At 45.1% G+C, this 13,486-nt stretch overlaps 1 protein-coding gene across 26 annotated transcripts in view; it reads right to left on the reverse strand.

Moving 5' to 3' along the window:
- Positions 1–13,486, reverse strand: part of LOC105463656 (ryanodine receptor 3) — a 561,838-nt gene that overhangs the window by 209,533 nt on the left and 338,819 nt on the right. For 24 of the 26 annotated variants that reach the window (XR_011606198.1, XR_011606199.1, XM_071067152.1 and 21 more), the window contains exons 28-32: positions 11,701–11,909; positions 9,426–9,601; positions 8,494–8,530; positions 6,712–6,875; positions 3,053–3,218 (exon numbers count right to left, since the gene is read on the reverse strand). Coding sequence is in view for 24 of the 26 variants with exons in the window: in XM_071067152.1 (XP_070923253.1) it covers positions 3,053–3,218; positions 6,712–6,875; positions 8,494–8,530; positions 9,426–9,601; positions 11,701–11,909 (752 nt within the window). In the remaining 2 variants the exon portion in view is untranslated. The remainder of the gene's footprint in view (positions 1–3,052; positions 3,219–6,711; positions 6,876–8,493; positions 8,531–9,425; positions 9,602–11,700; positions 11,910–13,486) is intronic. The other 2 variants (XM_071067146.1, XM_071067156.1) reach the window with 1 other exon arrangement.

The raw sequence follows: 13,486 nt of genomic DNA on the forward strand, positions 1-13,486 counted from the left end.
CTCCTTCTCTCATTATTTTGGTTTCGAGTCCTTTCTGAATCTGAAAGCCAGTGTATAAATATTGCTGGACTGTTCTTGAGATAATTGAAAAATGAAAATGGCTACAGCTATGGAATAACAACGATCCCACTGTCAGGGACCAGATGCATGGCAGGACACGTTACTGTCTCGCCTGGAATGAGAAGGGGGCTGGCTGGGTGTGAGCCTCTCAGCTTTCTGGACAGAGTCCTGACACCATCTCCTGTGTAGCAGCATCCTTTAGGGCAAGAGTCAGGACTGGGACCGCTGAGCAGGGCCATGAGGATTTCTATGCACGGGGTGGAGGAAGGTTCTCCAGGAGGTAGGTACCAGCACCCAGCCAAAAGAAGACAACTGACCAGCCTGTATCACCCAGGAGGATGGTGAAAGGTGGGCTAAAGCTGCCACAGTGTCCTCCTCTTCAACATCACGGGCTCTTTCCTGAAGCAGACAAGACACTGCTACTGCAAATGCCATGTGAAAAAATTAACTTTTTTGAACTTCCAAAGATCAGCTAGTCTTAAAAGTTATGAGACGCTTTAGCGTTCTCTGCAGCCTCAGGGAGGGCCCTTCAGTTACACTCATTTCTAAAGTTAATGGGAAAAAGCTAATGGATTCTGAAGGACAGCAGTAATGTATATAAAACACTTCTCAGGGGATTTGGGGGGTGGAGGAGATAGAATCATGAAAAAGTACTGGAAGAATAATACTTCACTTTCTGTCTCAAAGCCTGGCTTTGCGAGTGCATCTTTCTGGAAACCGTTGGTTGTGCCCCAGCGGCTGAAGCAAGCCTGCCAAGTGGTGATGATTCCACTTTCTCCCAGGAGGAGGAGGAGGTGCCGAGAGGGTCATGCGCTGCAGGAGGTGCTGGAGAGACAAGGTGGCGGCCTGTGTGCCAGCAGGCTGTTCCCCGCCCCCAGGAAGGGTTTGCTCCATCTGTTCTTAGTCAATGAACATTTCAGATGGGAGGTGGCTACTCTGTCTCCTCTCTACCTTACCTCATCTCTCCAACCACAGGCCAGAGAACTGGCTGCCAAGAGGCTTTTCAGCCTTGAGGCTGTAACCTGAGGCTGACTTAAGAATCAGGAGTTGTATCCATGTCCATCATAGCAGGATGTTTTTAATTTGCTATAGTTAGGTAAACCAGTGACCCTGAAAAACTGCTGGATTCCTTAAATACTGCATGCCGCTCTTCTGCTCAGAAACCTTCAATGGCTCCCCATTTCCTATCTATACCTCCCTAGTTTTCCAAATACATTTCTTACCAATAACTGTAAGAGCCCTATGCGATGTCCACTGATCCTTAAGCACACTTCATGCTTCCCTACCTCCATAATGCTTCTTGAGCTATGTATTCAACACTCTTCTCTTTCTACCCATGAAAATTCATTCATTCTTTAAGACAGGGTCTCACTCAGTCACTCAGGCTGGAGTGTAGTGGAACAACCATGGCTCACTGCAGCCTTGACCTCCCCAGATTCAAGTGATTCTCTTAGCCTCCTGAGTAGCTGGGACTACAGGTGTATGCCACCACACACAGCTAATTTTTGTAGTTTTTGTAAAGCCGAGGGTCCACCATGTTGCCCAGGCTGGTCTCAAACCCCTGAGCTCAAGTGATCTGTCTGCCTCGGCCTCCCCAAGATACTGAAACTACAAGTGTGAGCCTCCACGCCTGACCTATACAAATGCTTTTTCCTTTAAAAAAAAAAATCAAGATTTCTCCTTAATGAACATGTTCCTGACTGCTTGTGATGGAATGAGCTCTTCCTTTTTTGAACTCGTATAGCGTTCTCTGTCTACAAATACTTGTGACTCTCCATTCTACCCTGGAGAGTCAAGAATGTTTAACACAGACATTAATTCCTTAACTTCCCATCTCCCATAGTATGCTCTGTGGAACTCTAGGTTCACAGAATATTACTGGTTCTTAAAGTTAATAAAGTGCTTTTCTGTGTCAAATAATTTGAGAATTGCTTGGTTAGACAGGTTTCTTTCTGAAGTACTTCTCATATGTTTCAGTGTGCTAACCTTCATTACAAAACTTCAAGAGGATTTGATTTGTGGCAGTTTCCCAAGCTCGCCTGGCCATCAAGAATGAAGAGATCAGGCTGCTTGTGGTTAATGACAAGTAAACCTACATGTGTATAATGGGTGGTTTTCCTGAGTAGCTCTATGGAAGTTCACAGTCCAGGAAATGAGGAAACACATTATTTAAATAAATGTATTGTTTTTTTTTTTGAGATGGGAGTCTTGCTTTGTTGCCCAGGCTGGAGTGCAGTGGCGTGATCTCAGCTCACTGCAACCTCCACTTCCCAGGTTCAAGCAATTCCCCTGCCTCAGCCTCCCGAGTAGCTGGGACTACAGGCATGGGCCACCACGCTTGGCAAAGTTTTTGCACTTTTAGTAGAGACAGGGTTTCACTGTGTTAGCCAGGATGGGCTCAATCTCCTGACCTCATGATCCCCCCGCCTCGGGCTTCCAAAGTGCTGGGATTACAGGTGTGAGCCACCATGCCTGGCCTCTAAATGTTTTTTTAAAGCATCCTGTAAGGTAGGGAATGTGGATAACCTTTTTGCAAAAGGGATACTTCCTGGCAAATTAATCCATTTTTATAGGTTTCTATTTTGAGTACAGAAGTTTCTTAAAGTAAGAAGTATTTCTGTTCACACTTTACATCTTGCATCTTGTATAGTGCAGGTAATAGGTAAGGCTGCACAAGAAATATTTATGAAATAAATGAAAAACCTTTTACAGCTTAACACCAAGGAAAAGCCTTTTCAACCTCTAGAAAGATGACCAGCATATTGGATCAACAATCACTATGGCAATCATAGTGATTGCCCAGCCCTGTTTTCTCTGCACACAATGAAGTAACTTTGTTTTTGTTTATTTGCTGTCCTAAGCGGCCCATGGCCCACACGGGCTCATCAGCTTGACACGCTGTGACAGGAATGCTGAGTACCGAGAACAAGGAACACAGTCACAAACACCAGGCCTGGGATAGCCCTGTTTCGGCCCCAGAAGCCGCCCTTACCTGGTAGCAGGTGCCCAGTTCTTTTCCATTGGCTGAGAAGGACAACATGCCCATTGCCAGATCCACAAGACAGCCGATCTCCAGGTCCACGTTGCTCCGATTTGATCTCTGGGAACTGGCCACTATGTCCCCGCCCCAGACCATGTAGCAGTTGCTGCGTTTCACACTAGGAGCCAAGACAAGAAAAGGCAGAGAATCTGGACTGGGGCAGTTTGGAATCAAGACTCAGGAATGAAATGAAAATGGCTACAGAAACTTTCCTAGGAAGCTTTCTGTTCAGCCCCAAATAATTTTTTTTCTTACATGAGTTTATTTAGCTTCACCCCCCATTTACTCAGACACAAACCACTCAGTGTAGGGGTGTGGCAAGCTATTCAGGCTACCTCCTTCCAAAGAGCACAATGTTCAGAGAACTGTTTCCAGACTCAACGTCAACACACCTTTGTGAAACAGATCAAGGAATGGTAGCATTCCACCACAGAGACGGGAAATTGAGGCACGGGGTGAATGACCACCTTTGGCAAACTTACACGGGGATTTGGAATAAGAGGCAGAAACAAAAGTCTGGGTTCAGAGTCCCAGTCTGGTAATCAGCACAAAAGGCAGTAAAACACTTGAAAACTCAGGCCCACATTCCTTAGGATGGCCAGCCTGGGCTCCCTACGAAGTCGTTTTTCTCTGACACCTTGCCACTACCTTGACTTATATGCCCCTGTCCTTCCCAGTGCCTTGGAGTTCTGCCTCCCGCACTACTGGCTAACCATCAACTTAGGTGCCTTGCTTAGCTTTCTGTCTACCAACCCCCAGAATACAAAACTCCATTACAGGTATTTACACTTAAAATCAAACTGTAATAATGAAAAAGTCCTTAAGGCTCCAAAGCCTGATTCCTTAATTGTAGGATTTCACATCCCAGATGAGCTGTGGAGATGTGCAGTGGCTGAGGTGATTCTCACAGCTCCCCACCGTGGGCAAGAGACGACTGATTCTTTCGCCTTCTAAACCCACACTGGTGTACGTCAGCTCAGGCACCTGGTCCCTCGAAGTGACATGACATGACTTTTCTCAAATCAAAGGGTGACGCTATACCTGATGCAAGAGCAGCCCCTTTAAACATCTTAGGGTCAGTGTGATGTGACTCAGCCTGGCTTCCTGTTGTGGTCCTCAGCATGGAGGGCAAAGCCACACAGGGGCAGAGACAGTACATCTGGCACCGTGGGGTGGGTAGGTCCTGGAATAGATTCTGTCAATTCTGAGAGTTGCTTCACCTCTCGGGATGATGTTCTCATTTGAAAAACCAAGGGTTCAATTAGGATTTGCCAAGGTTCCTTCTGCCTGTAGAAGTCTATCACTTTCCCCCTTGGTAAGCATGCATTAATTTCCTGTCCTCTCCTTTGGGGCAACAATGGGTCTGCTCACTTCCTGTGAAAGCCCTCATGCTCACTTCCTGTGAATGCCCTCAGGCAGGGGCCAGTGCCAATAGCCTCTTTCAAAGAGTTATAGCATTATTAGAGTTCCATAACTGCAGCCATGTTAGTACTACTTTTTAGTGATTAAGATGCTAGCCACACTGATGACTAATACGGAATTCAATTAATAATGTATTCAAGCTGTGGGAATATGAAGCGGTTGGCTTTGGTCATATATTAAAGACCTAAATTCAAAATGTCCTAAAGCATCTGTAAACGGATTTTGTATTTATTTCTTATTACGTAGGACAAAGAAGTAAGAATTATTGAATGTGTACCATATAGTATGTCTTCTCCTAGGTGCTAAAATGTTAGTTAAATTCCACAGTAAGTACGGCCACGGAGGCTCAGATAAATCAAGTAATCGATCTCGTATGGTAGAGCCAGCAAACTGGAATTACAAACTCAAATGAGGAGGACACTTCTGCCTTTTCTTCTGGCTGAAGAACAAAGCCTGGATTGGTCAATTACTTTAGAATCCTTTCCTTTCCAATCTAAACCAGATGTTGCTCACAGCATCTATTTTGGCTTTCATAACGATGGACATTCAATAATGGGAATAATAATTATACCCTTGAAAAACATGGGTTTGAATTGCATGGGTCCATTATACATGGGTACACTTAAGGTGAATTTTTTTCAAGCACACATGGATTGAAAATACAGTGTTCACAGGGTGCAAAACTCATGTATAGGGAAGGCTGACTTTTCCTATACCGGGGTTCAGTGCTGACTGCGGTCATTGAGTATGAGTGGATTTTGGTATAGGTGGAAGATGCTGGGGCAAATCTAGCTCAGATACCAAGGGATGACTGTAGTTGAAATTTATTGAGTGCCTGAGTTGAGGCACTGTCCTAAGAATTTTTCTATGAATTAACTTATTTAATCCTCACAATACTCCGTGATAACAGAAACTATTATCCTCATCTTATAGATGAGGAAATCAAGGCCCAAGGAGATTAAGTGACTGGTCCAATGTCATACCCCTACAAACCCAGGCAGTTTATTCTAAAGATAGCATTCTTTTTTTTTTTTTTTTTTTTTTTTTTTTTTTTTTTGAGATAGAGTCCTGCTCTGTTGCCAGGATGGAGTGCAGTGGCACAATCTCGGCTCACCGCAACATTCGCCTCCTGGGTTCAACCAATTCTCCTGCCTCAGCCTCCCGAGTAGCTGGGACTACAGGAATGTGCCACCACGTCCGGCTAATTTTCGTATTTTCACTAGAGACAGGGTTTCACTATGTTGGCCAGGATGGTCTCGATCTCCTGACCTCGTGATCTGCCCACCTTGGCCTCCCAAAGTGCTGTGATTACAGGCATGAGCCACCGTGCCCGGTCTAAGCCAGCACTCTTAACCAGCTGCTGGTCCCTCATGACACAGTGACTGTGACTCACCTCTGGCCATTAGTCTTTGGTGAGCCAATATTCTCTAAAGGGCACTGGTTGCAAGACGTTCCTGTCTTTGTAGGGAGCAAAGGCCAGCTTGAAAAACAACTTACAACATCTCTACATATGGCTGTATAGGGAAAGATGCTCCTGTACCTCACATAGGTGGGGAACAGAGGGAAACCACAAGCCACGGTCTCCTGAGTCACCTCTGGAGCACATCTGGCCAACAATCGCTTCTCCGGCAGCACCAGCAGACCAGTTGGAGTGTATGGTATGCCTAGAATGTGCTTGCCTCTAAAGTTTCCTAATTTCTATTTGATGGTTATTATTCATGAAGTCTCAATGTCTCTTTGATTCCTTATGCTTTCAACCATTATAAGCTCTTGGGAGGAGGAATTCTGAGTGTATCAGTTAGTGTGTGATGTGCTGTATCTTTTTATTTCTTCTGAATCAACTTCTCTCAAGCACCCAGAGATTTTCTGTCTTGTTCTGATGTTGTAGAAATTGGGACTTGCCCAGAGGTCCTGGAAAAAACTCGGAGAGAGATCACGTACCCCATTGTCTGTCTATATTTTCCATCCCTGGGTCACAGTTTATATACATGATGAAATTCTTCTCTATTTTCACTAGCACTTTCTCTCACTGTCATAGTACTGGTTTGTTATTTGAAGCCTGTACTTCATTTTCTCCTTTTAAGAGAGGCTGAGATGTTTCCTTCTTTGGGTGTGGGACAGAAGAAAAAGACTGGGGGGAGGGACTGAGAAGCCTGATGGCTAACCCTGCCACTTGGAAGCCCCCTTACCTTTCGTGTACCCGGCCTCTTTCATCCCCTAGGGTGACAGTCACTGTGCAGTTTTTATTCAGGTCAAACTTTTCACTGTACAAGTGATAGTCTGGAGTCACCCATCCGACCCAGACGCAGGATGGATCTTGTCCAGCAAAGATGCGGATGGCATAGTAGCACTGCTGTGGAGAGAATGCAGATGGGAGTCAATGGCCCCCATCCAGTTGAGGAGAGGGGGCTCAAGAGGCAGAAATAACACAGCAGCTCACTTGGCCCTTTTTTTTTTTTTTTTCTGGAAAAGTGCACACTAGTAGAGGTAGACTACATGCTAGATCTGGAAGGAAGGCTGAATAGGGATTCTGGCTTCCTAATTTTTCCTTTCTATTTTGCTGTAGCATCTGGCAAAGCAAATGCTTAAGCTAATCTACCTCCCTTTGCCCAGAAGACGCTGGTGCTGAAATCAGGAGATGCTGTGGATGGAAGCAGTGGCAGCTGCTCAGAATGGCAGCACAGAGCCCTAACCCTCCCCTGGGCACCAGGGCAGATCTGGGCTGCAGGAGAGAGCGGGCACAGTCCCTGCCCTCAGAGAGAGAGTGGTCAAGGCTCAGAGCGTTCCTGTTATACTTTCTCCTTCTACAAGGAGGTCCAGTGCTTTTTTCTGGAAAATCTTGAAAGAGGTTGCTTAACAAAGAGTTCATGTCATGGCCAAATGTGCTTTATGTAGCTGTCACACTCCACTACAGGCAGTATTGAGAAGTACTGCAGTTTTTGGCAGGGCTCACACAGTTCATGGGGTTATCACTGTATGACAACAATAGCTACAGCACTGAGGCAGGTGACTACCTCATCATTTTCCTTATGAAACTGAGTAGATTCATTCTTAATGAAGTGGCTCTTACTTGTAGTCTGTCAAATTTTCTTGACCGGAAGAAAAAAGGGTCAGCTAAACAAACCTGGGTTTGAATCTTGACGCTGCCAGGTATTCATCAAGTGACTTTGGACAAACCATTTGTCCTCTCTGTGCATAATATTATGCATCATATTATCCATTTCAGGGCTTGATTAATTTTAAATGAATTAAATGGAGATTAAATGGGAAGGTGACAATGTGCCAAGCACAGTGTCCCACACACACTAAGTGTGTGATTCACTGCAGCAAGAATCTTACTCCTGATGAAGGTGAACCTACAAATTCAGGATTGTTGGATAACTTTAAAGAAGGGTTGACACACATGCATTGCTTCCATAAACTTTTTTTTTTTTTTTTTTGCCAGATGCTAAAGAAGAATGAGCAAAAGAAAGAAAAATCAGGAGGTGCTTTCTGACTACTGTCTAGGGACCAAAAGTAGCTTCCATCTTCTGCGTTGGCTTCTTGCTCTTCTTCTCATTTGATTGCTTTTAACATCACTCCTAGTACTGCACAGACACACGGGGGAGCTGACTCACAAAAGCTTACACAAAAAAAGCAAACCAAAAGATTGAATTGAGCGCCCTCCACTGATGCTCATTTCAGTCAGAAAGGCAGTGTTGGGTTCCTGATGGCAAATGGGCAACAAGAACCCAATGATGCCCAGTTAGGAGCTCCAGGTAGAGCTTTTGCTTTGCACTGAGTAACTGTATTTCTTTTCCCCACTTGAGAAATGCCATAGATGTGTTCTGGAAGCATCAAGATGGATATTAAAAGACAGAGTAATTGGCAATTAAAGAGGATCTCTAAACAGATCTTTGCTGTAAGGGGCATATTACCAGGCACAACGAAGAATCAAATAATTAAAACCATAATTGAGCACATTTACTTACTGTTGTTGTATGAGAGAGTATTTCTTGCATCTGTTTCCTGGGGGAAAGATAATCCATGTTTTAGTTATTCAGCTGTATAGAGAATCCCACAGTTCCGACAGGCAACTGATCTACCTTTAATGATCAAGGCAAGTTTAGTAAAGTGGCTGCTTCCTAGACACAAGTGATTGCAACCAGTCTTGGGACTGTTCATTTGTAAGCTGTTAACACAAGGCAGGGATGCAACTCCCAACTCTTATCCCTCAGCCCAGATGGGAAGTTAGATGGTAAGTTGAGAGTGAGGATGGAAGACTGCAATAGTATAAGCAGGGATACCTCTGAATAGGTTATCCTATTCTCTCAAGCAGCTGTGCTTGTTTAAAAGCTTGGTAGAAAGCAAAACTCTAGAGGAAACCCCAACAAGACGGCTCCAGGCAGCAGACATACATCAATGATTAAAAATAGACATCAGGGGAAAGAAAGACAGCAAGGAATATATTCCTTATCAGGAAGAAAGAAGACACATTGCCCATGAATCACACAGCTGCAGAGTTGGACAATGCCCATAGTTATGCAAAGGAGGCAGTATCTGCCTCCAGAAACTTCTAATTACACACAACACCAAAAATAATTGCACCCTCTTATGCCCTCACAAAACACAGGAGTTATGGGCAGCAAGGAAGGTAGGGGCCCAGAGTTCAAGAAGAGCAGAAACTTTACCACCAGATGCATCTGTTTAGCATGATTGGCACCTTAATTATGCACGGCACAAACACACACGTGTACTTGTATGCACATGTGTGCACACACATTCCCTCTTTTTTTTTTTTAACCTGGCTGAAGGCAGAGAGAACCCTATCTATGGAGTTTGTGTGCTGAGTTAGGGTAAAAAGCAGAAAGCCCACTTTACAGCAGATACGAGTGCCTCTGAGAACTGGAAGCCTCACCCTCACCTTTTCTGGAAAGCTTCACTGTCCAGACAGGGGCTGTGGCTGAAGGAAGAGTGGCACTCGACAGGCATGCTCAAGCGGCAGTAGATCATGTCGGCATTGCTATGCTGTGTGCCAAATGTCTTATGGGTCACCTTGAGACACGGAGGGCTGTCCATGGTGCCATCAATCCTCATGACCTGGAAACAGGACGAGTCCTTACCTTGACATACCAAAGGGCCTGACCTCGACCCAGTCCCTTCTTCCCTCGTGGACGTGCACATGGCAAGGCATTCTGTGAACTACAGAAGTAAGTTGTGTCCAGTGATAATCAAACTATGATTCTCATCATTACTTGGGCCTTGTCCTGTAGGAAGAAACAGATCTGCTCCTGGCTAGGGAAATTAGAGATTTAAAAACATGCTCACTGGGTTCTCTGTAAAGCCAAGGGTGGAGAATAAATGCACCAGAGTGGGGTGGCATCTGGCAGACACAGCATAGTGTCCACAGAGGCTAAACTTTTAGGGCAGGGGGCAAGTGGCTAAAGAAGATAATCTTTCCAAGGGCTGTGCTTGTCACTGGGCATGAGAACATCTAAGGGAAGGGGCAAAAGTAATCCCAATGCTCAGGAAGGATGTCCAGCTCCTGAGGAGGGCACCCTCCCAACCCAGCCCAGCTCTCATCTCTGCCACAGTTATGGTCTGAAGGCTGAGGCTCCTGGAGCCTCCTCCCAATACTGGAGAAAGCTGCAGTTCCTAGGCACAAGCATTGCAGGGGGCACAGTTGAGGGAGAAAAGGTCAGAAATGGATTTTTGCAATGTGTGTGGAGAGGGAAATGCAGGGATACAGGGGAAATGAACTGAGGCTTACAATAATAATTTTCTTACAATCTGAGCCTCTCTTTGCTCTCTGGAGAGCTGTTCGTGTCCTGGGTCCTATGAGAATACTTCATATTTGTATGGTTTTTATATTTTTCTAAGCAGAGGACCTCTAGGGGTTTATGACCTCCAAAAGTTTAAGAGCCAGTCTTCTAAAGTAATGGTTAGGGAGGAATCAGAGAAATAAAAGTCTCTACTATTTAACTGAGGAAGAAGTGGGGCATTAAGGTTGATGCTTGTTGAATTCAGATGGGAGGATGAGTGAAGGAACTTACAGTGAGGTTGAAGCAAACCATTGAATCTACCTTGACTACAGCTGCAACGGGCCTGATCTGTCTGGCATTTTTTTTTTAATCAACACTCTTCCCCCACCCACCATGGAAAAACCATGGTCTGTGAACCAAAACAGAGACAAGTCTAAGTCGATGTAGGGCCAGAACCAAAGTTAGGCTCCCCCTAGAAGATGGGGATAGATTACTCAATGATCACACGTCAGCTTAAAATCTTGGCAACACCATCTAAAAATTAAATAGGTCCTACAAGACATCAAGTCATGGGTGGGTAAGAACATACATGTTCAGTACACATAATCTTGAATATAGCTACTGAACTTTTCAATTTTTTTTTTTTTTTGAGACGGAGTCTTGCTCTGTCGCCCAGGCTGGAGTGCAGTGGCGCGATCTCACTGCAAGCTCCGCCTTCCGGGTTCACGCCATTCTCCTGCCTCAGCCTCCCGAGTAGCGGGACTACAGGTGCCCACCACCACACCCAGCTAATTTTTTGTATTTTTAGTAGAGATGGGGTTTCATCATGTTAGCCAGGATGGTCTTGATTTGCTGACCTCGTGATTCGCCCGCCTCGGCTTCCCAAAGTGTTGGGATTACAGGCGTGAGCCACTGCGCCCGGCCTAAATTTTTTAAATAAAAGAATTGCTTCAAGAGACAGGGTCTCTCTCTGTCACTCAGGCTACAGTGCAGTGATGTGATCAGAGCTCACCGCAGCCTCGAACTCTTGGGCTCAAGGGATCCTCCCACCTCAGCCTCCCAAGAAGCTGGGATTACAGGTGTGAGCCACCACACCCAGCCTGAACTTAAAAAAAAAAAAAAGGTTTAAGGTCTCCAGATACTATATTACTATGACAATACAGTATAGGAACATCCAGAGCAAATGCGGTGGACCAAAATGTTGAGAGTCGATCTGCAGGGTTGTATGTGCAAGGCTGCTGTCTCTCGTGAGATGCCACTGGGCGGCCCCAATTAAGGTGCCTGCAACTGCAGCTCTGAGGGCCAGCGGGGAGGTGGCTGGTAAGTGGCCAGGGCATGGACTTAGGTAAGCAGCTGCCTGTTGACAGGAGACTTAGGGGGAGCTTCGGGCCTTGGCCCACCTGACCTGCCAGGGCCATACACATTGTGTAACATTACCTCTATGTGTGGATGGTCCTTTGGCACGTTGACAAACGTCGGGAGGCGCTTGCTGAACCACATAGCAACATCTCTGTTCATGTTGACAGCAAAAGGCTCAAAGCCCTCTTGGAGACCGCACATGGTATAAAACTTGAAGGTACTGGCATCTGTCCCAAGATTCATGCGGCCAATCTGAGACAGCCCCAGACAGCAGATGGGCACAAAGCCTGCAGAATAGAGAGCCCTGCTTTAGCCCGAGGGCACCAGCCCAGGACACTGTGAGGAAGCTGAATCTGTTCTTCCTTAAGGGCTTTGACTCCCAGTAGGACAGATGGGACACAATCCTCTTTTTCTTTCTTTCTTCCTTCCTGGCACATAAAATCAACAACAGGAGGCCACATGGAGACCACCACTGCCCATGGTACACGGGAAAGAAAAGTGAGCTTGGTTCAAAATGATTTGGGAAAAAAATCATCCAGTTAAGAATATTCTTAAGATATAAATAAATATCAACTGGAAAGGCAAAACCAGTAAGAGAAAAAGTGAAATTCTTTATCTGTCCCTTAGTTAAAACTGATCTTAGGCCCTGGGAAAATTTAAATACTACCCAAAACAATGCAGTGACCCTAAAGAATGACTTGGTGAGATTTTTGCCACAAAAACAAAGACGGGTAACTATGTGAGATGATGAATATGTTATTTTGCTGCACTGTAGTAGCCTTTTTACTATCTCTATGTATTTCATAACATCACATTGTATACCTTAAATATACAAAATAAAATTTATTTAAAATAAAAAAAAATGACTTGGTGCAAGTTGCCCAAGTTTTCTGGACCCCAGCATCTTCCCCAGTGACATGAGAGGTCCTTCACATTTTGAGAGTAGGATTCTAAGAAGTTTTAAATGCTAGCACTATGATTGTGCTTGTTAACAAAATACAATTTACAAACACCCAGTCTCCTAGCCCACGGTCCTCCTCGTTGCCTACTCAGGAAGGCAGAGTTTCAAGCAGGAGCCAGAGAAAGCTCTTCTCTTCCTTCCTACAGCTATCATCTCTCCAAGCTCACATCTGCAGCCTGATCATGTTAAAAAACTACCACTCAAAACAGACCGAAGCCGAAGTTCAAATTGTTTGGTGTTCTTGTTTGTGGGCTATTTATACATCATAATTGTGGACCAACAAATCAGCAACACAGGGAAAAGCGCTAATTATGTTGGATTTGGGAGGATGTGAGAGGCAGGGAGGCGGCTGGAGGACAGCTGGAGGCTGCAGAGCGTGCCTGGAAGGGTAGGAGTAGTTCTGGGGCTGCTGGATGAGGCAGGGGCTGGAGGTCCTTACAGAAGAAAGCGGTGTTACTCCCTAGGATAAGAGTGGTCATTTCAGGGGACATTTAAAGGCCAATTTTGGGAGCATTTACATCGAACAGTAAAAACTTTCTTTCATAGACACCAAGGCCAAGATGCCCTCTTCCTGGATGGGAGGCTTATATACTATTATCTAAGCCATGAAGTTTCTATGTAAATAATAAGTTACATAAGTGAAATGTAAATCTCTTGCAAGCTATGCGGTTGCTTTTAGAAACTATAAACTCACTTAGGATACAGATGTGTTTAATACCGTGTCTAAATAAGAGAGAATATCAATGTGATCCTAGCAAACCGGCAGTGATGTTTGTACAAAAAGCCTCCTCGCAGTGCTGCCAAGAGGACAGACTAGGACCCCTACCTCTCAGGACAGTCAATGGACTAATCAATGGATGCTGCATACCTGTGCATGTAACATCCTGAGCACTATGCTTCTGG

The sequence above is a fragment of the Macaca nemestrina genome, chromosome 7, assembly GCF_043159975.1.
Source record: "Macaca nemestrina isolate mMacNem1 chromosome 7, mMacNem.hap1, whole genome shotgun sequence".
In the NCBI taxonomy this organism is placed as follows: domain Eukaryota; kingdom Metazoa; phylum Chordata; class Mammalia; order Primates; family Cercopithecidae; genus Macaca; species Macaca nemestrina.